General features: G+C 40.0%; 1 protein-coding gene across 4 annotated transcripts in view; it reads right to left on the minus strand.

Annotated features, from left to right (window-relative positions):
- Nucleotides 1-12,548: 12,548 nt before the first annotated feature.
- LOC114647068 (adenosine kinase-like) overlaps nt 12,549-26,357 on the minus strand; it is a 594,211-nt gene continuing 580,402 nt past the window's right edge. For all 4 annotated transcript variants that reach the window (XM_028795583.2, XM_028795585.2, XM_028795582.2 and 1 more), the window contains one exon: nt 12,549-13,434. In XM_028795583.2, coding sequence (XP_028651416.1) covers nt 13,310-13,434 — 125 coding nt within the window. In that variant the 3' untranslated portion in view covers nt 12,549-13,309. The remainder of the gene's footprint in view (nt 13,435-26,357) is intronic.

A 26,357-nucleotide genomic window follows, 5' to 3' on the forward strand; every position in this document is an offset into this window, starting at 1 on the left:
TGTGCCCCAACTCAGTCAGCACAGCAGGATCTGCCAGTGTCCAACCACAAACACTTTACTGCTTACATTGGAGGGGTGGAGATGTGGGCGGGGCATGCTGCTGGGGCCCCTCCCCTAATGTCATATGCCGCATTCATGTGCTCAGTCCAGTTCAGAGTGCCGAGTTGTGACGTTTCACCTTCCCACTTTAGTGCAGATAGATTCCAGATAGATTATTCAAAGAAAAGCAGGGATGCTGTAGGTCTTCAAAAACAAAAGAGCATTTAGAGATAAACTACATTTTTCATAGAAACAAAAGAGCAAAATAAGCACATTAAAAAAATAAGCACTCCAAAGGCAATTTGACCAAAGAATATAGCCTTTTGGGCTGACAAGGTTATAGATTTTATTTTAATCAACTGATTAAAGTGAAATGTCAGCGTTACATCACAACTGGAATACGAGTTTCCGAATTGGAAATTATCCACTGTCTGTTTGAAAGTACGTGTACACAGCAACATACTCGCAGCAAAGACGTGTGGCCTATAAAACTAAACACCAGGCAAGTGCACAGCAGACAAATATTTGGCTGTAAACAGGTGTCTCTTTATGCAAATTAGCCCAGCGTTCATTAAAAGATTACAGATTGTCGGAAATTCAGTTTGTATGGCTGAGGCATACTGCCATCACAGAAACATGCCAAGACACACATGTTACATAACAACAGAAATGGCTCTATGACTTGGGGAGATCCTGGACTTCCCACAGTAGCTAAGCAATTGTTTTAGAAAATATCACCAAAAGCAACAAACCCCAGAAAACCTTCTTCAATTCATGGCAAGGGAATAAAAGCCGTCTACGAGTAACCACTGCTTTGGGTTACAGTTTGCATTAGAGGAGCACCTATGCTGTATACGGATTCATTCAACAGCTGGGAATCAACCATTTTGAACTGGGCTTGTGTCACGATTGAGGATTGAAAATTCACAAGGATATAAATCAACACTCTAATGCAGTTCAGGGTGGTGGAGGGCTGGCGCCTATTCCCTCACCACTGAGCACAAGTCCTGACCAGGGTGGCAGTACACTGCAGAGACCACACATGGACAGTTTGAAATCACCCCGTCACCTCTGGTAGCATCTCTGCAGGTGCGTAGGAGGAAAACCCACACAAGCAGAGGAAGAAGCAGACATGGGGAATGAATTGTGAGATGGCAGCAACACTCACTACGCCCATACACAGCACCAGTAGCAACAACAGGCCAGCTCAGGGTTGTAGGCGTTGACATCCATTACAGAAAATTTGGGTGTAAGGCAGGACACGACTCTGGACTGTATGCCAGTTTACGTCAGGGCACACACCTATGAGGAAGTTGTATAGTTGTCAGTTAATCTAACGAAATAGGGGTACAGACAGAAGATAACCACTTCAGGCAGCCAGTCTCCTGGAGCTGTGAGTCACAACCACAGAGTCACTGTATGTAGTCATGTGGAAAAGCGAGTACACCACATTAAAAGTTACATTTTTTTTTAAATATGTGGAGATAACGATTTGATCTTCAGTTAAATGGTATATATAGCTAAAAGTGATATACTGTAACAAACATCACATCATTGTATTATTGAAATAAACAAATACAAATTTGTTGAAAAAGTAAGTACCCGCTACGTTTATCACTACCTCCATACCTCAAATGAGAATCAGCTGCATCTGAACCACACTGATGTCTGTCTTATTTAAACCTCAGACTTTACTTTGGCTTGCTCTCCGTTGTTGAAAGTGTGTGTTATCATCATTCCAAAGGTTGAAAGAGCTCTCTGAGGCCTTTAGAAAGAAGGTTATAGATACCTAGGAGTCTTGGAAGGGATTTAAAAAGATCTCCAACCAATTAAAAACCAACCATTTCACCTTTCAGAAGATCCAGCAAATTTAGCCCAAGAGCAAAACGCTGAAAAAAGTCTCAAAGAAGCCCATATTTTCCTCAAGAGGCCTACAGGTAGCTCTTGCCACTGTTGTTGTCAAAATGCAGTAGTCTAACATTCAAAAGAAGCTGCAAAAATTTAGATCTACATGGGTCTCCCAGAAAGAAAATCAGCGAAAGACTAAATTCTTCCCACGAACACCGAGACAAACCCAAGACTTCTGGAGCAATGTGCTCTGGCCAAATGAGGCAAATGTAGAGTTATTTGGTCACAGTACCAGAAGACATCTTTGGTGAAAACCAAAGACAGCATTTGAGCAGAAAAACCTGATATCAACTGTAAAGCGAGCTGGTGGAAATGTTATGGTGCATCAGAGCCTGTGTAGCTCAGCCTCACAGACTCAACTGCGAATCCTTCATTGTACCAGAGGGTTCTTGAGAATAACGCAAGACCATCTGTCAGAAACTTGAAGCTCAATCTTAAGTCAACCTTGCAATTAAACACAGCAGTAAATCTACCAGGGAACGGCTGCAAAGAATTCTGGAATGGCCAAGTCAAAGCCTGGACCTGAATCCCATCAAGATGCTGTGGTGGGATTTGAAATGGGCTGTGAACGCAAGTCCCCTCTCAAACATCACACAAACAAAAGAATTCTTCATGGAGGAGTGGGGAAAACTTGCTTCAAGTAGATGGCAGAGACTGCTAGACCAGGGGTCGCCAACTCCCGTCCTGGAGGACCACAGTGGCTGCAGGTTTTCATTCTAACCCTTTTTTTTAATGAGTGCCCTGTTTGTGTTGCTAATTAACTTCTTGTGAATTAATTTTAACTGAATTGCTTTTTAAAGAGTTGCTCCTCTGAATTGCTTCATTTCTTTCCTTAAATGGCACCCAAACAGAAATGTAATGTGAAGTGAGTGAGCCAACTAAGTCAGGGCCTGAAACTCCAGCCAATTTCACTCCAACCAGCTGCTTAATGAGGTGCCAATTCTTGTTGTTAATGAAACCCGCTCTTTAATTCTATGGCTTGTTGCTGCTCTCATGGTGTAACAGCAGACATTTCCAAGATTATTGATTTTCTCTTTTCTAAGAGCACTGCTAAAATGTTTTGTGGACCTGAGCAGATCGACATTCCCTGAGACCTTCATCTTTCTTTATTTTCAGATATTGTATGATGGACACCTGTGGTAGGCTGGCGCCCTGCCCGGGGCTTGTTTCCTGCCTTGTGCCCTGTGTTGGCTGGGATTGGCTCCAGCAAACCCCCGTGACCCTGTAGTTAGGATATAGCGGGTTGGATAATGGATGGCTGGATGATGGACACCAGTTGTTTTGGCTCATTTTGTATCTCATTATTGTTTGGCTGCTAATTACGGAAAAAGAAACAAGGGGCCTGAGTCTTCAAGAGCAAGTCAATTAAAATGAATTCAAAAGAAGTTAATTAGCAGCAAAAACAGGTCACTCATTAAGAAAAGGGTTAGAATGAAAACCTGCAGCCACTGCGGCCCTCCAGCACCGGAGTTGGCGACCCCTGTGCTAGACAGTGAAAGGAAACGCCAACGTGAGAGGGCAACACCAGTTATTACAGCCAAGGGTGGACTTACTTTTGCCACAGAAGGTAATGGCGTATCTGTTCATTTTTCATTGAACAAAATATTGCAAAGTCAATTTTTCTTTCAGAGTACACCACACCTTAATCGAAAGACACTGTTTAAGTAAAGCTCAGTCTTGATATGTCACATATGTTAAAAAAGAAAAAGTCATGGCGTGTACTTGCTTTTTCACTTGACTGTTCACACTGTATACCAACCACATCATTGTCTTTTCCAATAACACGCCACACTTCAGAATGTTTTGCGTTATGCTTTGAAACAACTAATCCTAATACTTAAAAACTTTTAGTAAGAAAAAAATACCTCCATGTTCAGAGAAAGAGCAAAAAGAAAATTTCTTGCCATTAAAAAAGTAAATCCCTTCCACTACTATTTTTTTTTTTTAAGTACTGTACTGTGAAACTTTTGGCAGCAAATGATGGCCTCTGTCCTCATGCAGCACAAATCGCAGATAAGCCGCCACACACAAGCGCAGTCACTGTCTATGTGCACATGAGCACTGGCACAGGCCTTTCCTCTGCGGCCCTTTCTTTCTTATTCCTGAGGTTACAAAGTAGATGAGAAAGGAGCTGCAGACATTGTGACTGAGATGACCTCCTGCTCAATGTGTTTCCTTCACAACAAAAGCGTAGATTGGTAAGTGACCAATGCAAACACGCCTCGTACTGAATCAGCTCGTTTTACTGGCAGCGGAGAGCAGCAATGTTTGTTGTCACAAATTCCCCACTTGGGACTGGCGTTTCCTTCTGGCTGAGGACACATTCAGTTCAGCATGTAAGCGAGTCTCATTCACTTTTTTTTTTTTTTTTTTAAATCACGTCTGGATTTTCTCACAGCCTACTGATCACATAAGAGTTGAAACAGTAAATATTAAATCTGCCCAGACCAGAGCGGCAGCCTGACAAAGGCCTAGTATCCTTACGACAGTTTTATTTAAACAGGCCACTTTTTTCACTTGTGATTTTCAAATTATATTTAACAACGATCACTTACATCAGACGGGTAGTTAATTATGAAGACAAACACAAGTGGAGAGGATAAATCAAAATACTAAAATCTACTCATTTTCAGTTGAGTTTCAGAGTAGCCGAACTTGGTGGCATTAGTAGTGCACGAACACATGCAATTCTACACACTGAGAAGTGAGGATTCTCACTGCCTCCCCAATTTTAATTGTGCTTCTGAACACATACGATCCTGAGGGAAAATCCAGCAGCGAGTCCCTCTCCATACCCCAGGCTTGTGTGGTGGCGTCAGACACTTGATGATTACACGAGGAAGCTTTGGCACACGCTTTGCGGAACGAGACTGCAGAGTACCAGTTGTCACTGTGGCACTCGTGATATACACGTCTGGCATCAAGTCACAGACTGCAGACAAAGCTTTGTTTATTGAAGGTCTGCTTTTCAGGAATGCAAACCTTTACAAGGCCTCGACACAAGCCACAGAAATAAGAAATAAGCTCCTTTTTCACCACAATACAAACAAATAAACAGAAAATAACTATCAACACTAAATAAAGTCATTTTGTGAATTACATGTCCTTATTTCTTAATCTATCTTTTGTACATTCATGTTTTGCCATCTGCCACATTGGACAACAAATCAGCCAGCTGGCATGAAGACGAAGATCTGGACCAATCAGCAGTTAGATCAGTTTCCAAAGCATCTGCAAGAAGCTGAACGAAATGCTGATGAAGAAAGAAAAAAAAACACTGTAACAAGTTGTTAATTGCATTTTCCTTTGATTTTTTCAGAAGCATATATTAGCATAAATATTTTAACATATATCAGACTGATGTAATCAAATGGTCCCTTCTGACTCATAATGAAGTAAAGGAAGCTGTGCTATACAGTAAGTTGTGCCACATCATAATACTGGAGATGAACAAAAACAACCCAAACCAGCACTGAGTGTCGATTAAAAAGAACTCCAATATGCAACATCTGAATATTTGGGAACAGAAACCAACATGACAACTTGCCTATCTACAGACCTACCTTATGATGTCGATTGTGATCTGCTTCATTAAAACAGGAACTAACACTTGAGCGCTTCATTCTGGCAACTCTTAGTCTGATTAAAAAGGATCAGTTTGGTGTGTTGTTAAATGACATCTAACACAGTTCATTATCTTCAGAAAGTTACAACAGGACACTATTATGTGTGTACACACTTAAGTGAAAATTAGAAATTTATCGGGTTATTACTCTACTATAGATAGAGGGAGAGAGAGATAAATTAATATAAAAATGGATATACAAGAAAGGCACTATATGAAATAATAGGCAAATGCAGCCTAACCAATAATAGAGAGATACAGTAGATAAGAAAGGTGTTGTACGACAGATAGAAACTAATGACAGACAAACAAACAAGAAACCCTCTGTAAAGCAGGAGAGATACTTATGAAATACACTGTATAGCATACATATAGATAGATGGCACGTACTTGATTGTAATTGGTAATTTGTCAGCTTTGTTGCTTTGATTCTTGCACCTTCATTCTGTCAGTACTATACTTGCATTGTAAGTAACCTTGGATGAAGTTGCTTGGTAAATTAATACATAAATAAAAAATAATCTAATGAGCCAATCATCAATAATGTATAAACTTGTGCAGATACAGGGCAGGAACTTCAGAAAATGTTCATCTCAAACACCAGAGAGTTTGGGAGTGTGACGATGCGGGATCAATCCATGCTCCCATTGTCACATTTGGTGGCAGCGGTGGGATGAGCTGGCAGTGGGGACTGAAGAGGAGACAGAGCAGCAAGCAGGATTGGTGCCAGACTTTTTTTTGAAAAGAAACCATGGACCCAAGCCAGAGGAGGACATTGTAAAGTACAGAGCTTTTTTAATGGACATTTATTTATTGATTGTTTTTATTGTCTTTTAAAAGTTCTTATTCTTTTATGTCCTGTTTTAAAGGGGGATTGGGTTGGCTTTATTGTGAGATTGTTTCAGTGCTTTTATTTATTAATCGATTTTTAGTGCAGTTGTAGTGTGGCCGAGCTGTGGACCTGGGCCGCCAGTTGCACAGGGTTGTCTGTGGCATGGAGCCCTCCTGTGCAGCTGGAGGCTTATGGGGGGTGGAATGTGGTATAGCGGGTCCACAGCTCATGTCAAAAGGGCCAGTTTTAATTAAATAATCGCTGCAATCGCGACTTAGAGATAGGGCATAGTAAGTGTTGCGGATCAGTTCCTGGGGTGATTCGTGATGCAGGTGATTCTCGCTTAAGTGAACAGATGAGGAGTCGTCCGCATCCAGAATTGTTCCCGGGAGCTGCTGATTTGCCACAGCTGATCCACGTCCCTGTAATTAAATAGAAGCTCGAGACAGCTAGCAGGGGGAAGAAGAAAAGTAAAAGAAAGAAACGGAGGTTGCAGGAGGCAGTGAGGAGGAAACCAGAGTGTGTGTGAGAGAAAGAAAGATAGAAAAATGAAGAAAGACAGAGGTTGCAGGGAAGAAGGCGGCAGAAGCATGGAGCAGAACCCGCATCGTCACAAGGAGCAGGTACTGATACAGTGCATTGACACAGCCACCACACGACGAACCACCTCAAGATCCCAACTTAGGACCCGAGTGCAGCGGTGCAGCAGGTGACACCTCAGCACCACCAGAATGGGAAATAAGTGTGACATCACAGATTTGGACCGTGGCATGATTGTTGGTGCCAGATGGGCTGGTTGGAGTATTTACTGTATGTCACTGCTTATCTCTTGGAATTTTCATACACAACAGTCACCAGATTCCACTCAGAATGGTGCGAAAAACACAAAACCATCAGTGAACACAAGTTTTGTGGATGGGAACACTTTATTGATGAGAGGGGTAAGAAGAAAATGGCCAGAAAGGTTTAAGTTGACAGAAAGGCAACTGTAACTTGGATAGCCTCTCTGTACAACTGTGGAGAGCAGAAAAGCATCTCAGAATCCTTAGCATGTCGACCCTTGAGGGCTATAACAGCAGAAGACCATGTCACACTTCACTTCTGTTAGTCAAAACCAGAAAGCTGCAGTGGGCTCACCAAAGCTGGATGGCTATGGACTGGAAAAATGTGGCCTGGCTGATGAATCTTGATTTCTGCTTTGGCACACAAATGGCAGGGTCAGAATTTGGTGCTGGCAGCACAAATTCACGCACCCAACTTGCCTTGTGTGAACAGTCCAGGCTGGTAGTGGTGGTGTAATGGTGTGGGGAATGTTTTCTTGGCACACTTTGTGCCTGTTAATACCACTCAATCATCGCTTGAATGCCATGGCCTACCTGAGTATTGTTACTGACCATGTACATCCCTTCATGGCCACAAATTTACCCATGCCTACTTCCAGCATGATGGTGCACCATGTCACAACGCAAAATCCATCTTAAACTGGTTTAATGAACATGATAATGAGTTTTGTGTTCTTCAGTCACCATATTAGATTCCAACAGAGCACTTTTGAAACGTGGTAGAAAGGGAGATTTGAAGCATGAATTTGCAGCTAACAAATCTGCAGAAACTGCATGATGCAATCATGTCAACACAAGGGGGCTCTGCCCCCTGCTCGCGTCGCTCGCCTACCCCCGGTGTTGGGTAATCCGAAATACATTGATGAATGTATGAGATATATTGGAGTGTAAAGGTGTAGATGACGAACAAAGGAAGTATATTCATTAATCCTAATGAATAATATAGCCCGTTGTGTTAATAGTGGTATCTGGTCTAATGTGATTGCTGTTCCAAACACCTCCGTCACTAAGTCGTCGCAGATAAAGGCTTGAGGGATTTAAATAATATCTGGGTGAAGTTCATATGTATTCGTTGTGAGGATGCCGTACGTTTAATACGGAGAGTTCGTTTATTCGTGTTACCCGGACCCGTTGTAGGCGCCTGTCGTACTTTCCCGCGCCTTCCGTACTATCTTTTTGGACCTGTGGGGCCTCCGTAGCCTCCTCCGTTTGACCCTGGGGTGCAGCGCAGAATCCTCTTTTTTGTGTGGCTGTGTCGTTAGTCATTAGCTATGGGCGCGTTGTTGCTTCATGTCTTATTTACGTTAGTTGAGCTCTTTCGTTTTTGGGCCGTGACTCCTTCATTTGCGGTGGATCACACTTCGCTTGCGGTTTATGAGACGCGCGCTGTAGGCGCCTGCGCACTATGTCTCATGGTCCCATCGCCGTGTACCTGCGTCCATATCCGGTTTATTCTCGGTTAGTAATATGGATGAGCCAGAATCTCAAGGGAATGTTTCCAACACCTTGTAGAATCCATGCCATGAAGAACTGAGACTGTTCAGAGCAAAAAAAGGCCCTACCCAAAATAGCATAGTGTTCCTAAGAATTAGCTCAGTGAGAGTACATGGAATCACCTCCATCAGCACCCCACCTATGCATTATCAAACCTACTTTCTCCAGTTCACTGTCATGGCAGCTGAAGCCCAGCCCAGCCCAGCCCAGTTTCAACCATAAGTTAATAACCAACCCTAAGCATAGTACCAGTCAAGTCTACCATTAAACATTCAAGTATCAACATGAATACGTCCTCCTATTTTATTGAATATTTTAAGACCATCAGTTAACACAGACAAGTCACTGTGAAACTGAACATATCTCAAATCCTCTTTTCCTTTATTTTGAATTGATCTCTGCAGATTGTATTTTTTGCACAGTGTTCATCTGTAAACCTTAAGTATAAAATAGAGCTGAGAACTCTGAGCATGGATGAACAGTCTCTACCTATGTGGATGTTTCTTCGGGTTTACTCACACATCCCTTAGACAGGTTAACTGGTATTAATGAATGTGACGTGCCATGGATGGGCACCCCATCCAGGGCTACCACTTTCCTTGTGTCCAGTGCTGCTGCTCACAAGCCAGATTTGAATGAAATGGATTAAGAAAATGGGTGAATTGAAGATCAGACCAAGCTTCTAAGCCCACTGTGTCCCAGTCACTGATCACATTGGAACTGAAGCCTATTTTAGCAGCAGAGTTTGCAAACAGATCAAAGAATTAAAAAAAAAAGTTTTAAATGTTAAAACTATAAGGTTTACTTGCATCATATTCCAAATACCTTGAAACATACAGTTAGGTCCATAAATATTTGGACAGAGACAACTTTTTTCTAATTTTGGTTCTGTACATTACCACAATGAATTTTAAATGAAACAACTCAGTTGCAGTTGACGTGCAGACTTTCAGCTTTAATTCAGTGGGGTGAACAAAATAAAAATGTGAGGCAACTAAAGCATTTTTTAACACAATCCCTTCATTTCAGGGGCTCAAAAGTAATTGGACAATTGATTCAAAGGCTATTTCATGGGCAGGTGTGGGCAAGTCCGTCGTTATGTCATTATCAATTAAGCAGATAAAAGGCCTGGAGTTGATTTGAGGTGTGGTGCTTACATGTGGAAGATTTTGCTGTGAACAGACAACATGCGGTCAAAGAAGCTCTCCATGCAGGTGAAAGAAGCCATCCTTAAGCTGCGAAAACAGAAAAAACCCATCCGAGAAATTGCTACAATATTACGAGTGGCAAAATCTACAGTTTGGTACATCCTGAGAAAGAAAGCAAGCACTGGTGAACTCAGAAACGCAAAAGACCTGGACGTCCACGGAAGACAACAGTGGTGGATGATCGCAGAATCATTTCCATGGTGAAGAGAAACCCCTTCACAACAGCCAACCAAGTGAACAACACTCTCCAGGGGTTAGGCGTATCGATATCCAAGTCTACCATAAAGAGAAGACTGCATGAAAGTAAATACAGAGGGTGCACTGCAAGGTGCAAGCCACTCATAAGCCTCAAGAATAGAAAGGCTAGATTGGACTTTGCTAAAGAACATCTAAAAAAGCCAGCACAGTTCTGGAAAAACATTCTTTGGACAGATGAAACAAAGATCAACCTCTACCAGAATGATGGCAAGAAAAAAGTATGGAGAAGGTGTGGAACAGCTCATTATCCAAAGCATACCACATCATCTGTAAAACACGGTGGAGGCAGTGTGATGGCTTGGGCGTGCATGGCTGCCAGTGGCACCGGGACACTAGTGTTTATTGATGATGCGACACAGGACAGAAGCAGCCGAATGAATTCTGAGGTGTTCAGAGACGTACTGTCTGCTCAAATCCAGCTAAATGCAGTCAAATTGATTGGGCGGCGTTTCACGATACAGATGGACAATGACCCAAAACATACAGCCAAAGCAACCCAGGAGTTTATTAAAGCAAAGAAGTGGAAAATTCTTGACTGGCCAAGTCAGTCACCTGATCTTAACCCAATTGAGCATGCATTTCACTTGTTGAAGACTAAACTTCAGACAGAAAGGCCCACAAACAAACAGCAACTGAAAGCCACTGCAGTAAAGGCCTGGCAGAGCATTAAAAAGGAGGAAACCCAGCATCTGGTGATGTCCATGAGTTCAAGACTTCAGGCTGTCATTGCCAGCAAAGGGTTTTCAACCAAGTATTAGAAATGAACATTTTATTTCCAGTTATTTAATTTGTCCAATTACTTTTGAGCCCCTGAAATGAAGGGATTGTGTTAAAAAAATGCTTTAGTTGCCTCACATTTTTATGCAATCGTTTTGTTCATCCCACTGAATTAAAGCTGAAAGTCTGCACTTCAACTGCATCTGAGTTGTTTCATTTAAAATTCATTGTGGTAATGTACAGAACCAAAATTAGAAAAAAGTTGTCTCTGTCGAAATATTTTTGGACCTAACTGTACAAACTACGTTTATCAAGTGCCATTATAATGCACGCCCTTCCAAGGGCCTTTATAAGTAAGGCACTATAGGACAGTAGGCTCTAGGCTAAGCTTGGAGTTACAGAGTGACACAAAGGAGAAGAATGAACCAACAACTGTACAGTTTCTACTCCACATTTTCCTACCTGTTGACAACTACATACTGTAGCATCAGACTAAATCTCATTTCCTAATAATCAAGAATATAATTGATTTCCAATGCATAACTGAATATTTACTCTACCACTGCAATCCTAAACCACTCAAGTATAAAAGCCACTTTTCTGACCATCTGTTGCTTGCCCCCTCCACCGGATGCCAAGAGGTAAGTAAAATGAAGCAGTGCCACGGGCAGCGCCTGTCTAATCACACCACATGGACTGTATTTGCAGAATTCAAATCTGACTGGTGTATAAGATTCAAATCACAGTGGAGGACCCATTGAGATTTCAAATTATTTTTCTGCATTTAATACTAACAACATCTGTCTGGAGTGTCATGATATACATTTAAAATCAATTACACAAAGCAATGTTTGCTAACCATTCAGAAAGATGTTCCCTAATGTCAGGTGTCTACATTAGTTGACACATTAACATTCATGGCTGACAGAGCACTCAAAATGCTCCTGCTGCCTCCAAACCAGATCATGGTCAGGCTGTCAGCTAGCACTGCTTAACACTTGGCAGGTTGAGGGTGGCCAGGCTGGGACATGGGAGGTCACCAATTGGGAGGACTAAGGGAACAGCTGTGTCAATTTTCCTTTGTCATATTCTACAGCAGCTTATAATTAAATTGGCAGCTCAATATGGTTTCTTTCTGTTTTTCTGATCTTTTGTCCAAACAAGCCCACTAACTCCATCCATTTTCCAACCCGCTGAATCCGAACACAGGGTCACGGGGGTCTGCTGGAGCCAATCCAAGCCAACATAGGGCACAAGGCAGGAACCAACCCTGGGCAGGGTGCCACCCACCGCAGAGCCCACTAACTCTTCCAACTTTATCCAATGTTTTATAGCTTATTAAAATAGCAACCTTATTTTCTTGTACGTAACAATCCTTATAAGGCATGTTTATATAATCCTATAACTGGAAACAAGACCCTCAAGCAGGTTAAGAATGCAGATTTAAAGACTCACAGCGTTCTGAATTCATTGACATTTCATCCAGCCGAAAGCTGCGTGATCTTGCTGTTGGACTGCCACTTCAGTCAGCAGCAGAGGAGCTGTTGTGCTCAATCCCACCATGAAGCTGAATTCACAGACCCTGGAAATGAACAGAGTGACTAAGAAAGGAAGAGCTGGCAAGGTAGGGTTGTTGACATTTTTATTCTTCAAGTCTGAGATGGCAGAGTGCACTGAACTAATACAGACAGAGAATTGATCCCTGCAGAAACACACACTGACCATATCATCCAAAAGTCCAGAACCATCAAAAAAAAAAAAAAAAAAAAAAAAAAGTAAAAATAAAGTTTTGAAACCTGTGCGCTTCGAGATTTATTTTGGTATGTTTTGATATAAAATCCTGCATAAATATCTCTGCATTTAACTTTAATTTTCTTTTAATTCTTGTTATTTTATTATTATAAAACAATTCCCTTAAAACAGCCACAACCGTGTAATTACAATTGAACTGTAAAAATACATTACTTAAATAGACACATTCGCATTATTCATGAGATCGCATGAATTTGTGCCTAAAATGTATCATTTAAATTCCGCAAACATAGTCAGTCAACATATTAAAATACAATTACAAGAACATTACATTTAACTGTATCTGCTTAATAAAGCTATTAAGGTAACACTTTTCTTTTTAATAAGAGAGCTGTAAATAATGCCAGGTCTCCTATTAAGTAATTAGAAAATATCCACAAAATGCACCTTTGTGAACCGGAAATTAACCAGAATGTGATGAAAAGTAGTACAGAAGTCAAAATGCAGGCACTGGAGGGAAAGTGTGGTTCAATTAAAAAGCAAAAAAAGAAAGATAGGGGTTGGTGGTAAAAGGATGAGGCAGCTGTCCCCTCGAAACAGGGATGACTCTTGTTCCCGAACTCATTCTCAGCTTTTAGTGAAATTCTGGCTTCTCTGGGAATGTACACCCAGCCCGTCTGATGATGACATTGGCTGAATAGTGGCCAGCACGAATGCACTCCTCCAGGGGCCGTTCGTATACAAGCTGGGACAGGAAACCTGCAGATAAAGGGGAAATAAATTAGGAACAGCCTTCAGGTATGGTAACTAAAAGGTTATGGCCTGAAACACATGCCATGATTTAAGAATTGTGTGAAAAAAACGGCCAGCAGAGGTCCTAATTAATTACTCCACCAAGTCGGCTTGTGTTGCTTCACTTGCCCCCAAGCATGTAGTATCACAGTACCATGGCTGAGTGGTCTTCTACCCACATGCTAAAGACTTGTGTGTGTCAGGTTAATTGAGTGGGGATGAATGTAAGTGTGGCCTGCAGGGTTTGGTTCTTCCTGGGTTAGGTACAGGCAGTAAAGACCAATGGCTGAACAGAAAATGAATGGGTAGATGAGTAAAAACTATATGACTGACAGAATGCTCTTCTCTTTTTCAGGATTCTTACTTGTAATTAGTAAGCTAGTTAAAATAATTCTCACTCTAGTCACTGAACATACAGAATGAAAAAAGCATAAAATAGAAGGCACTGAGCTGTAGTGGTGAAGGTGCTGCCAGGTGCAATTCCGGCCTGAGACTCACTGTGTGACCCTGAGCAAGTTATGTCATTTGCCTGTTGTTTAGCTGTTAAAAAAATGGTGCTATACTCCGATATGTCAAGTGTATTAGCATTGGAAAGGTGCTCTTAGAATGAAAGCAGTACAAGTTTAGATAAAGATATTAGCTACTGTGATTTCATTATTTTATATTTATCGTACTAATTTATTATTTTTTTACAATATATATCAGTCACTTTGATTACATTATTCTGTATATTTTTCGTATTGAACATTTTAATTAGCCCCGTGATGTTAGCTTATTTTATATATTTGACAGTCATTCATTCAAAAGGCAGGCAGGAAAGGTAATTAATTCTTATATAATATCTAAAACAGGGGTCTCCAACACGTCGCTCGCAACCCCTTTCCAAGTAGCTTGCCAAAAGGTTAATGAATCCTACATAAATTTGAAAACTTGATTAGTCAAATTAGGGGTGGGCGATCTTTCCAAAAAATCCTATCACGATCCTTTTAACACATAATCACAATCCACAATCTGAACTGCAATCTATCTTTTCAATGTGGCATACACTTAAGAGAATATCCAGACTCAAACTCATCAAGACCTAAGTAACACTTTATTTAAAATATTAAACAAAGTTGAATTCAATTGTTCTCTCGTTCGCTAGCTAAGCGGAGTTGAGGAACACACCCCGAGGCACCCCACCCCTCCCTTTGGCCAGTTGCGTTTCAATCGGATTCACACAAATAAATTGGTGCCGCAAGTGAACTACGATACATAACAAAAGGAGAGAAGTTGCAAATTCAACCAGAATGTTCAAGCAAATTATAGAAAAAAAACGATCTAAATCCGTTAAGTAGTTCTCTCGTGAAAAGAGGAACGAGACATACAGACAGACTGACATTGGATTTTATATATTATATATTCATAATCCTTCAAAATAATGTGCAGTTAAAGTCTCAACAGCATTCTCGGCATTTCTGTAGCTTAGTAGAGCCAGATAACTATAAGAATCTTCACCAAGCAGCTCTGAAAATGTCTGCTTTGTTTGGATCTGCATACCTCTGTGAGTAGTCTGCCTTTTCTGACATGAATGTCATGAAATCAAAGTTGAGAACAAGACTGACAGATGGACATTTAAATGACTCCATAAGAGTGAACCAAAGTTGCTCCACTCCACCATACACCCCTCTTGTTGACTCCATGCAGTGCCAGTCATCAGACTAACTAAAAACACATCACACATGCAAATGGACATGCGAATACTCTTGTGAAGTGAAACAGTGACATGTAACAAAATGACAAATGAGTAAGTAATATCTGTGTATTTGTAATTGCATTGTTTTGTTTTGACAGCATTCATGTTTTAATTCAGTAGTGTGAGATACACTAGAAAATGCATACAGACATACAAAATGCACTTGCAGGTGACGTAAATATTTTTTGTGATGTTTTAATGCAAAATGTGAGTCGTGGACACCAACATTTTGTAAATGTTCAGGCAAAACAAGCTTATTCAGTTTGTTTGGGTTGAAATAGGCTATGAGAATAAATGTTAGAAAACATGAGTAGCTTTCGGCCATTTTCATTTTGTTAAAGTAGCTCTCAGGGGAAAAAAGGTTGGAGACCCCTGATCTAAAATAATCAACTGTGATTTGTCTAAGGATGTCACTGTGGCCTGGTGGTTAGAGTTACTGCCTCATAAATCTAACACCCTTCCCAATGTCTGTGTGGAACCTGCATGATCTCCCTGTGTTTGTATGGGTGTGCCTCCTACATCTACATTAAAACTGAAATTGCCTTTTGGTTAAGTCAGCTTAACCCTCCAGGATCTTTGCAGAGATGCAAGGTCACAATGTCTGTGTCAGGCTAACCGGAGTTTCCAAATTGGCCATGTGAGTGGGGGCATACGTGTGTACGTATGGGTACAGCAATGGACTGGCGGCCCAGCCAGGGTGGGGGAGAGAGTGCATTACGCTTACTGCTACTAAAATAGCAACTGGTCTTTCATGACTTTGGACTAGATTATGCAGGCTGAAGAATGTCATGTCATGTTGTGAGCCAACAAATTTAGAGCTCTTCATGTGTAAATACTGCAGCCTCAAGCTGTGAGTGGATACCCTAAGGGTTCTCCTCTCTGATACAGCAGTATTTCTAGTCAGTTCAGCTTCTTCTTCTTCTTTTTAGGGTCTTATGAGTGAGAAAAAAAAATTTCTTTGCATTTATATAGCGCTTTTCTCACTACTCAAAGTGCTTAGCAATTGCAGGTTAAGGGCCTTGCTTAAGGGCCCAACAGAGCAGAGTCCCTTTTGGCATTTTACGGGATTCGAACTGGCAACCTTCTGATTGCCAGTGCAGATCCCTAGCCTCAGAGCCACCACTCTGATAAAATTAATCAATATTTCTTTAACGTATATATTTCACTATAATAACAATATCATTAACACGTGTCTGCGGTTTTGTTTTAGAATTTTGTTGGTGTTTTTTTCCATTAGAAAAGAGAGCAGCCAAACTGTTTAATTCAGCGAGGCCCTCATACAAATGGCACAGACATGGTAGCGCCCCAAGATACAGGTAGACAAAGGAAACAAGCTGGAAGCATGTTTAACCTTTTAAGAGGCAGGCAGAAAAGTAACCTACAAATAAGACTACTGGATACGAGCAGCACGGATGCATAGGAAATAACATGTATGAATGGAATGTATGATCAAATTAGCAACCAGAGACCCTGACTGAGCCCTAAGGACATTCTCTCTGTTACACTTGAGACCCTGAAGCGTATAAGTGAGGTCAGTGATACCGAGCTTGGAGTGCAAGAGATTGGCTGTTTGTTTCATTAACACGCTTACAACGGGCCAACACCTCAGAAGTAATCCTTCCACTCTGATCTGCTGATCTCCTTATTGTTTCCTATCCTCCACAGCATCACATCCACTTGGGATCAAAAGGGGAAGTGAGGGCAATTTCAGCCCATGACATTTCTCAAGTCCCAAAGGAAGTTCACATAAGGTTTGGTTTGAATGGCTTCAGCAGTTCTCAAACAGATAAGGAACAGACATATTAACCGATATGTGTGAGCTGTCGTCTCCTTTTAAAATTTCCAAATCAGTATAACCCTACACATATTGTAAACGCATTAACACTGCTTATTTATAAGAGCAGTATACTTCGATTGAGAGTGAGGTCATTAATGGAATCTTCAGGACAGTCCTAAATTCCATTAGATATTGTGAATAAATCTGTGCTGATGACACTACAACAGTGAGGATAACAAACAATGAAAAGACAGCAAAATATGTCAGAAAAATTTGGCTAGATTTTAGGATCAGACAATTCAGCTTGGCCTCCAGTAAAGATATGTAAAGTGCCACATGCAGTTAACAAAGGGACTTTGTTATGAAGATGACAGAATAATCTGGCAGGATAGGATGTTGAAGCAGAAGTTGCCTTCTCATTTAAGAGGATACTAGACTAGATAGTGTGAGAAAACAAAACATAAAAAGTCTAAAATGAACAACTAACAGTTTAGTTAATACAGTACAGTACTAATGACCAAACATGTTTGTGTATAAATTACACTTGCGTGAGTCCATAAAATAATGAGGTTGTGAAGAGGCAGAGCCTACCCACCCTGCAATATCAGGTGCAAAGAAGGACCCAACCCTGGATAGGGTGCCTGCCCACTTGTTTCACACACCCACACCTGCCATTCTGGTTAAGTGTCACGCAGTAACTTCAAATGCCCTAGGATGGCCCGGTGCATGGTCGGGGCCTGAAGATGCCTTTTACTTAATTAGCCTAACATACTGCTGTACATGTTTTTGAGATGTGGAAGAAAAATTCACAGAAACCGGGATAACTGGTAAAACTTTACACAGAAAGTGACCAAGCCAGGATTTCAACAGGACTTCTGGAGCTATGTGGCAACAGTGCTAAGCACTTTACCATCATGCTGGCACCTTTCAAGAACAATAAAATACATAAATAATTTAGCAGAAAATGGCTTATTTTGAGTGCAGTTTCTTGAAGTAACATTCCTTTTAAGCTTAAAGAGTGGATGGCATGGTGGCCAGGCAGTGCTGCACTGCTGCATCACAAACTCAGCTTTTTCTCCAGGGTCTTCCTCCCATACCCCTAGAGGCCTGTGTTGGGTTAACTAGTGATTCCAAATTGGCCCTGTTTGAGCGTGAATGTGAGAGTGTGCATAAATTGGCACTGTGAAGGACTGGTGCCTGGTAAGGTTGTTATCATTAGCAAGAACTATTACTAAAACTTGAGATAAATTGTTAATCAAATTAAAAAAAAAAAACTAAATGCATAATGAAAAATAAAAACTACAGGGAAATTAAAACCTCATATTTCAAAACAAACTAAAATAAAAAATGGATGGAAACAAACTTTTTTTTCTGTTTTTTTTAAAAACACCAATTTGTTTTTTTCCTACCTTTGACTGTACTTCCTTTTTCACTAACTGGCTGCTCACCACATGTAGCCTAATGAGCACAACGGTCATCATCTAGCTAGAAGGAACATTTGTTTAATCACAGACACACACCAAGGAACTATTTGTAAATGGGAAAGGATTTTCTGGGAGTACTGTGAATATAACTAAGATAGTAACAAGAAAAATGTATTACTGAAGTAGACAGACATTTTTATGAAGAAAAATTAAAGAGAAAGAACTGAACTAAGTTAAAAATTCATATAAACTGCTTTCACAAAGATGACTATAAAGAGGTTGGGGACTGTGACACACTACAAAAACCTACCACAGAAGGTAAAAAAACATTCTACATTGTTCAAAAAAAGTTTTACTTTTAGCTGCTGCCACGACATACTAGTTGATCGAACTCAAGAGCTTATTCATTAAATCAGGAACGTCTAGAATGCTGGGACACAAAGTACCAGTGAAGTACTTTAAAGTTTAAAAATAAATAGCCTGCTCCTTGAGGACATGGACACTGCAATAATGTGAGTATGACATTTTACAAAATGTCTCGGATGATAATGCAATAGATGGCTGGAGGAAAAAGAGACTCGCTGTGTCTATTCTACAATCCTAGCCTCATGGAGACATTACATGCATTTCTCAGTCATCAAAACTTAAAATGATTCTCTCAAAAAAATCAAGTCTCCAGAAATTTGAACTAAAATAGAAATGTTCAAAACTTCATAAAACTAAACTGAAAATGAAATGATAGGTAAAAGCAGAATAAAAAAAACTAATTAAAAGAATGTTGAACTAAAAAAACTTTGGTGCAAGGTTGATTCCCTTGTGCCTAGTGCAGTCAGGATGGGCTACAATTCTAGCAACCTTGAAATAAATTAAGCAGGTTTGAGAAGGTTTTGTTCCACGTTTTAAGTGCTGCCTTACGGAGGTCTAAGTTTTAGTCTCAATGCTCTGGGTCCTGTGGTGTTTTCATTTGCCTTTGTTCCTTTGTGGAGCTTTCTTCATGTGCTTATGGTTTCAAACCCCCTTAAAACCTCCCACCCCACCACTTCGATGTCAAGTTAACCGGTGACTCTAAATTTGCCCAGTGTGGCAATAAAGTGATATGGAATTGGGCTATTGACCTTTTTCAAAGTTGATTCCTGCCTTGCCTCAGATGGTCCCAGGATAGGCTCCAGCCCCCAGTGACAAAAAACTAGATTCAATGAGTCTGATAATGATGGACTACTGTGCCTTAAGTATTCAGAGAACATCAAGTGTCAAAAACAATGAAATACACAGCCAAAGTAAAATGTCTCCATGTATAACAGTAGTGTGTATTCTTCGGACTGTTAATAATTTTTTTTTTTTTTTTTGAGATTTCAGTTTTTGAAGCTGCTACTGACAGCGTGCACATTTCTCTGATGTATTCTGTAGTCAGTGGCCTTCTATTTGTCTGCTGAATACTGTGACCAAAACGACAAAAAAGGAAATCCCAGTTGTGGTAAAATATAAGAGGTCACATGCTGGAATATTCACAAACCACAAATCTGTCTTGGGCTACAATAAAGCTTCGGCATCCTGTAAGGAAAACCAAAATTCCTCACACTGACTTGGTTACTGAGCCACAAACTGAAGAAAAAAAATATCCTGGCAGATCAAACTGAATGACAAATAATACTTTTAGTGTTAAAAAATGCAAAGCAATCTGACAGTGAAGGAGCTGCGATGAAAAAGGACTGTCTGAGATATCTTCATTTGAAGAAGACAAACTGAGGGAATTGAAAAGCAGAGCCACGTCACTCTGTGTTTTCAATGAACGCCTAACAAGCAAATCAGTCAATAGGAAATTTGGAGATGATGATGAGAACTTTTAAAAACAGAAAGCTAAGCATTAAAAAAGAAAAATAAATGTCACTGTAACTTGTCAATACACTGTGCTGTAGAAGTGGATCACAAATTTATGACTTCTGCCATAACACTGATTTTAAAACTGGTATCAATGTACTTTATATATTAAAATTGGTTTTCTCTGTATTTTTAGTGTATTAATTACTGATCAAAATTTTCCAAAATCACTTTTTTTCAGTCATGGGTGGGTGGGGGTTGTCGGGAGTCTATTTTTGCAACAGAAAGCTTAAAAACCCCAATATGATCACAGGATACACCAATGCACAACACCCACAATTACATAATGTTAGTTTAACAGGACTGTGAGAGGACTGAAGACAAATCCCCCCCAGACAGGATCTAATGGGTACCCCTTCAGAATGTAGTACTAAGATAAGGAAATGCCCACTATATATCCTTTATCTATCAATTGCCAGCATCCAGCATCGGGGGCAAGGAGCAACTAACTAACCTAACTGATCATGTGGGAGTAAAACCAGAGAACTGGCAGAGCAATCCATGCAGACATGGGGAGATACTGCAGATATCTATGGAGGGCCAACTTGACCAAAACTTGAACCCAGGACTCTTGAAATGTGAGACAGCAGAAATGCTAACCAGTGTCCCACGATGATTTCTTCTAAATCTAAATGTTAAATAAAGTGTACCCTTAATAATCCAAAGCTCCATCTTTATAAATCCTGACCTTGTAGTTAAACGGGTATACTGTAATATAATCACAGACAAGGAGGCAGTCAACATTTAAAATGTAAGGTGTGGTGGGTATTAGCCTATAACACGCATCATAGAGCACCCATGCCAGCCTAACTGGCACATGTCAACAACACATCTCTTATTCGTATAGCAGGTTGACAATAACAACTGGCTACATCACCACAACAGTAAACAAACAAGTACTGTCGGCAAGGACAGCCATTCAGCTGCTGTTTATGACAGTGGTAATATAACTGTGCAAATGCTAGTAATGACACCCTGAGGAAATGCAAATACAAATCACTAGATTTAGGATGAACCTTTAAACAGGACCAGCTCATACAACCAAAACACGCCACAGTATAACGAAAAACCAACAACAACAAAACAATCTACTACAACTTAAATGGACTGCACCCCAGCCAAAGTGGTTCCTGCTTTGTGCTCAGTGCTACCCCATTGACTCCATTTCCTAGTGCCTCTGTACTGGAAGAAGCAGGTTCAGTAGACAGACCAATATCTTAAACTATATAGGAAAACAATTGAGATAATGATACAAAAAGCTTGTGAAAAACTAAAGCTAATATCTTTGTATAAGCAGTACTTCCGCATTGAGTCTGTTCTTATAAGCTCTCAAAGTCTAACGCCTTCATAAGCTCATAATCAACAGCTATGAAGAAAAACTCTAACAGCCATTTCTGATGCAATGACTTCCTCAGTTCTTTTTACATTCACTATATAGAAAATGCTCATAACCGTTACAGTTATTTAGTGAAAAGGGAAGAAGATGCCCACCAGTAACAGGAGGTAGTGATAGGTTTGTTTTCATCCTCTTGATTATAACATCACTGAGTAAAATGTCATTGTCCATTGACTCACCAGAAACTAGTTTTCCATTTGTCATTCAGTATGGATAAACCACACGTTAAACACGTTTTTCAAATTCAGCGTGCTGCTCTACCAGAAATTCTAAAAACATGAGCATGAAACAATCCAGCATTCACACTATACTCAGTAAATTCATGCTGCTTTTAAAAGCCTTGAATGTGTAGAGCACAATAACATACAGAGCTTTCATTTGCACATTGTCTGCTTTCTTACGTTTGACAGATGGCCTAAGGCCATGCCACTAAGTGTCAAACGACAACATTTCCGAAGCCTCTCATATTACACTGGCACAATTCTATAGTACAACTCCATGTTTTACTATGAGATGCAACAGAGGAAGCTGTACAATGGAATAGTGCCCCATCTGGGGTTGGTTCCTGCCTGATGGCGAAAAGTTAGGCTTCAGCTGCCTGAGACCACCAACTGGATCTCCAACTTCTTGTCGGTTGGAATTCTTGTTTTGTTCTATTCCCTGGCCATCTGACCATAGCACCAATCTCAAACATCTAACACTGTAACTATGAGGGATTTGAAGACTGTGTATTTGAATGAAATTTAAGTTCATGTCTAATTCTGTCAGGAACACATCAATTTTCGTTTAATCTATTTGTCTAATTATGCTGTCTGTTTTTATTTATTGTATTTTGTAATTATAATTCTTTCTTTTAATCCTTGTAAAGAACTTTGAGAACTTTTAAAATCAATTAATTATTTGTTTACTCTGCCCTGATCATTGACAAAATGGTGGTGACCAGGGGCCTTATGTATAAACGGTGCATACACAAAAAAATGCTGCGTATGTCTGTTTGCATGCACACTTCGAGATGTATAAAAACTAAACTTGCCATAAATCCATGCACAATTTCATAGCAGGGTCCCCCCTAGCGTATGCACTTTTCTGTTCTGTTTTGTTTTGCAAACTGGCGGCACCCAGCGTCAAAGCAGTGCTACTGTTTTTGTGGTCTTCTTTTCTTTTTGAGATTCACATCTATGATGCGGGTTTTATCAAATACACCAAAATTAACTGTACATCATTTACACATTTAAATCACTTGATTGTAATGATTCTGTAACAATATAATGACACACAGAATGGCCAAACTACCATGGATGCTTTAGTGTTGTTGAAAGACATCGCAAATGGAAAAATTAAAAGAGTATTTACAGATAATGATGATTGGCTACTAAGTAGATTTCAATTTCCAAGATCTGTCCTCTTAGAGCTGTATGCTGAACTGATGCCAGCAAAAGGCAAACAGTCCATCTAAGAATAGAGAGTCACCTCAAAGTACAGAGCAGAGAAACAGTCCATTGTGGCGCTTGATGCTGTTGCAACTCTATAAAGGCACCTTCAGAGAATGAATTTGCTTATGTAAACAGAAAGCATTTCCACTCTATTAATGCGCTGCTCTATAGTGCACAGAAAGTGTGTCACAGTGTGTAAGAATATACCTGAACAGACACATTTTGATGAATCTGACCCACCATATGATCAGCCAGATCGGACAGCGTTACAATTTCGTTTGCATGTAATTTGCTGAATGTAAAAACAGGTAATCAGATGTAGCATTTATTTTTTAACCAATTCATTTAAATTTTGGTCAATATCACATAATACAGCCCTTATATTCCTTAGTTCATTGGCCACATCTCTTACAGCATCCACTATGGCATTTTGTGACTCCAGAACAGTACGTCAGCACATAGCTAGATGGCCTCCCAGCAGTTTCGAGGCAGAGGTGTGTGTGGAGCTAGCGCCCAGGAGTACACTTTGCATTCGCTGAAATTCTTCTTTTTTTCCACATGCCTTTTCCACTGTTTTTTAACCAAACACTGAATGGAAGGTGATATTTATATTGATCTGCATATGCAAAATTTTGGGAGGAGTCAGGGTGGGGCTGTAGGCACGTGCACATGCGTTAAATTTCATGTTCATTGGGATTTGTAATGGGGAAGTGCATGGAACTTGGTGTACACACAGATTTATGCATGTGGATTTTTTTGTGTGTACGCATTATTTCCACTTTTGTCCGTACACCATGTTATAGTGTCACTGCATTATACTTGAGGCCCAAGGTGTTATGTTAATAACCTACTATCTTTCAATTTAAATCATTGTTTTGTTTTCTAACTCATTAAGAAAACCAATTCTTAAGAAGACGATGTCATGTAGGGCAGCTTCATTTGGCCCACATTTCAAACTGTGCAATAACTTGTAGATGTTTAGGTAAATGTCACATATCGCATCCCCAACAGGTCTTCCTGTCCACATAATAGATGCCTCTTATCAGTAAGAAACTCAACAACTTTAACTACAGCCTGAAATGGCTCTTTCTAACACAGTTTTTCTAACAGTACCTTACCCAAGACTAGCATCCACCATGACTACCATAATAAAGCACTTGACACCTTATTGATTACTTTTCACACTGAATGTTAGCAGTCAACCTAAAACTAATAATAAAAGGGTACCCAAATGAACCAGTAACACAAAATGTAGTTTTGTCTTTAATGTTTTAAATATAGTTATGTAACACCCAAAATCTGATACAAAAAAGTAATTGCCCCTCTAACAATAACCAATTGCCAACCTCAGCAGCAATAACTACAGCCAAACATTTCTTTTTTTTTGCAGTTGTTCTTTAATACACTGATATTTGTAATTTTGTGAGCATGAACAGTTTACTTCAGGTCCTGTCAAAACTCCTGAGCTAAATCTGGGAATGGATTTTGACAAGGGCATTTAAAAACGTTACATTTCTTACTTCTTAAAGCAATTATGACGCTCTTGTCTTTCTGCCACACAGTCTTCAGAAGTATCCTTTGACAAAGAGTGGAATTCATGATTCCTTCAATGATGGCAAGTCATTCAGGTCCCAAAGCAGCAACACAAATCAATACAGATTCTCACTATGTAAAACAGGGTTACATCTTCTACTGACGTAAAGCACCATAGTCCACGCCAGCCAAACATTTTGACCCATGTATACATAAAGCATTATTTGAGAAATGTTAATCTTGTGGAAATAAAGGTAATAGGTCAGGGCTTTGATGAAAGGAAGTTACAACATAGGACTGGTATAATGGAAGGACAGCACAAAGGCCCGCTCTTATATAATTGGCTCCCAAAAACCACAATAACAGACAGGTAACTTGGGGTTCCATGGCCATTTAATAAAGGTTGCGGTCTAGGACTGCAGGGATAACTTGGGCCACTTGGGAACTCTAAGAGGATGGCCTCAGACAATTCCTAGATTATTCCTGACTCTGGAGAAAATCTGGAAACAATTTCTGAACTGAGCTTAAAGGCCCAGTGCGACCAGAGGGCCTCTGAACTTTAAATCATAAAGATTGCTGGACAAGGGATCAACTAGATTGAGGAAAAGAGAACACGTAGAGTGAGGAGAAGATGTTGGAAATGAGAAGGGAAAATGTGAGTATGTGTTTGTGGTAGGTAAGTGCATGAGGCACATGTGTTAGGCAGAGACAGGAACAGTTAGCCAAGTCCTAGAACACATTTATTATGTTACCCTATATGTTGCTACTTGAAGTTCTACCTTAATTGTCTCGGCTTAAATTTATTATTTATTTAATAAATCAATGTTATCCACTTTTGTCTCCTCACAGAATTCTGAGTTCAGGGATTTTTCAAAACTGCCCAGTGCAGGTCACAATCTTAACTGAGGTGCATCTTGGCAAATATGAGGTAAGTGCTGAGTTCTGCAATGCTGCTCTTTTACTGACCCACTCCCCCCACCTTTTTAATGATAAAGCAATGAACTTTGACCTTAGGATTGGCAACACAATACTGCAGTTCCCTAATTGTTCTTCTGTAGTCCTTTTTGACTTCACAAAAAAACCTGGCACACTGCTTTTAAAGAGACAGTGGCATGGCACCTAGCTCTAAGAAAGAGTAATCATTCTGCAACTTTACGTTTATCTGAAAAATATGGGTTCCAATGTTGTCTGGAAATTTTCTTTATAACCTTTAATTTGTATTATGTACCTGTAGAAATGATGTGGCAACTTTTATTGTAATGGTAAGGGCATAAAGGTAGTCAGGCTTAAATTAACATGAACTGGTCTAAATTAGGCCTGATTGCCACTTAAAGTACCCCCCATACCATACCAATAAACATCACACAACACTCTGCTTAACTAAAACCAGGGCTGCACTGGAGACACGTAGTAATCATCTCTGGACGTTAGGCCATCACAGTTTCACTTATGAACATTCAATTTAGAATTGTGAATTAACATAACCTAAGCATCTTTGGAGATGCAGGACATATTCAAGTATCTGCCTTTGATTATAAACTGGGGTAAGTGGACATTTAGAGAAAATACCTTTTCACTCCTGAAGACTATATTACTGACAATATTTCATCCAAACACATGAGAAAAGCTATCTGATTCTTCTGTATATATAGTAAATGACCATTAAAAAATGTGCCCAATTTCACTATGAAAATATATTAATAATCAGACAAGG

Source organism: Erpetoichthys calabaricus, chromosome 2 (genome assembly GCF_900747795.2).
Source record: "Erpetoichthys calabaricus chromosome 2, fErpCal1.3, whole genome shotgun sequence".
Taxonomy (NCBI): Eukaryota; Metazoa; Chordata; class Cladistia; order Polypteriformes; family Polypteridae; genus Erpetoichthys; species Erpetoichthys calabaricus.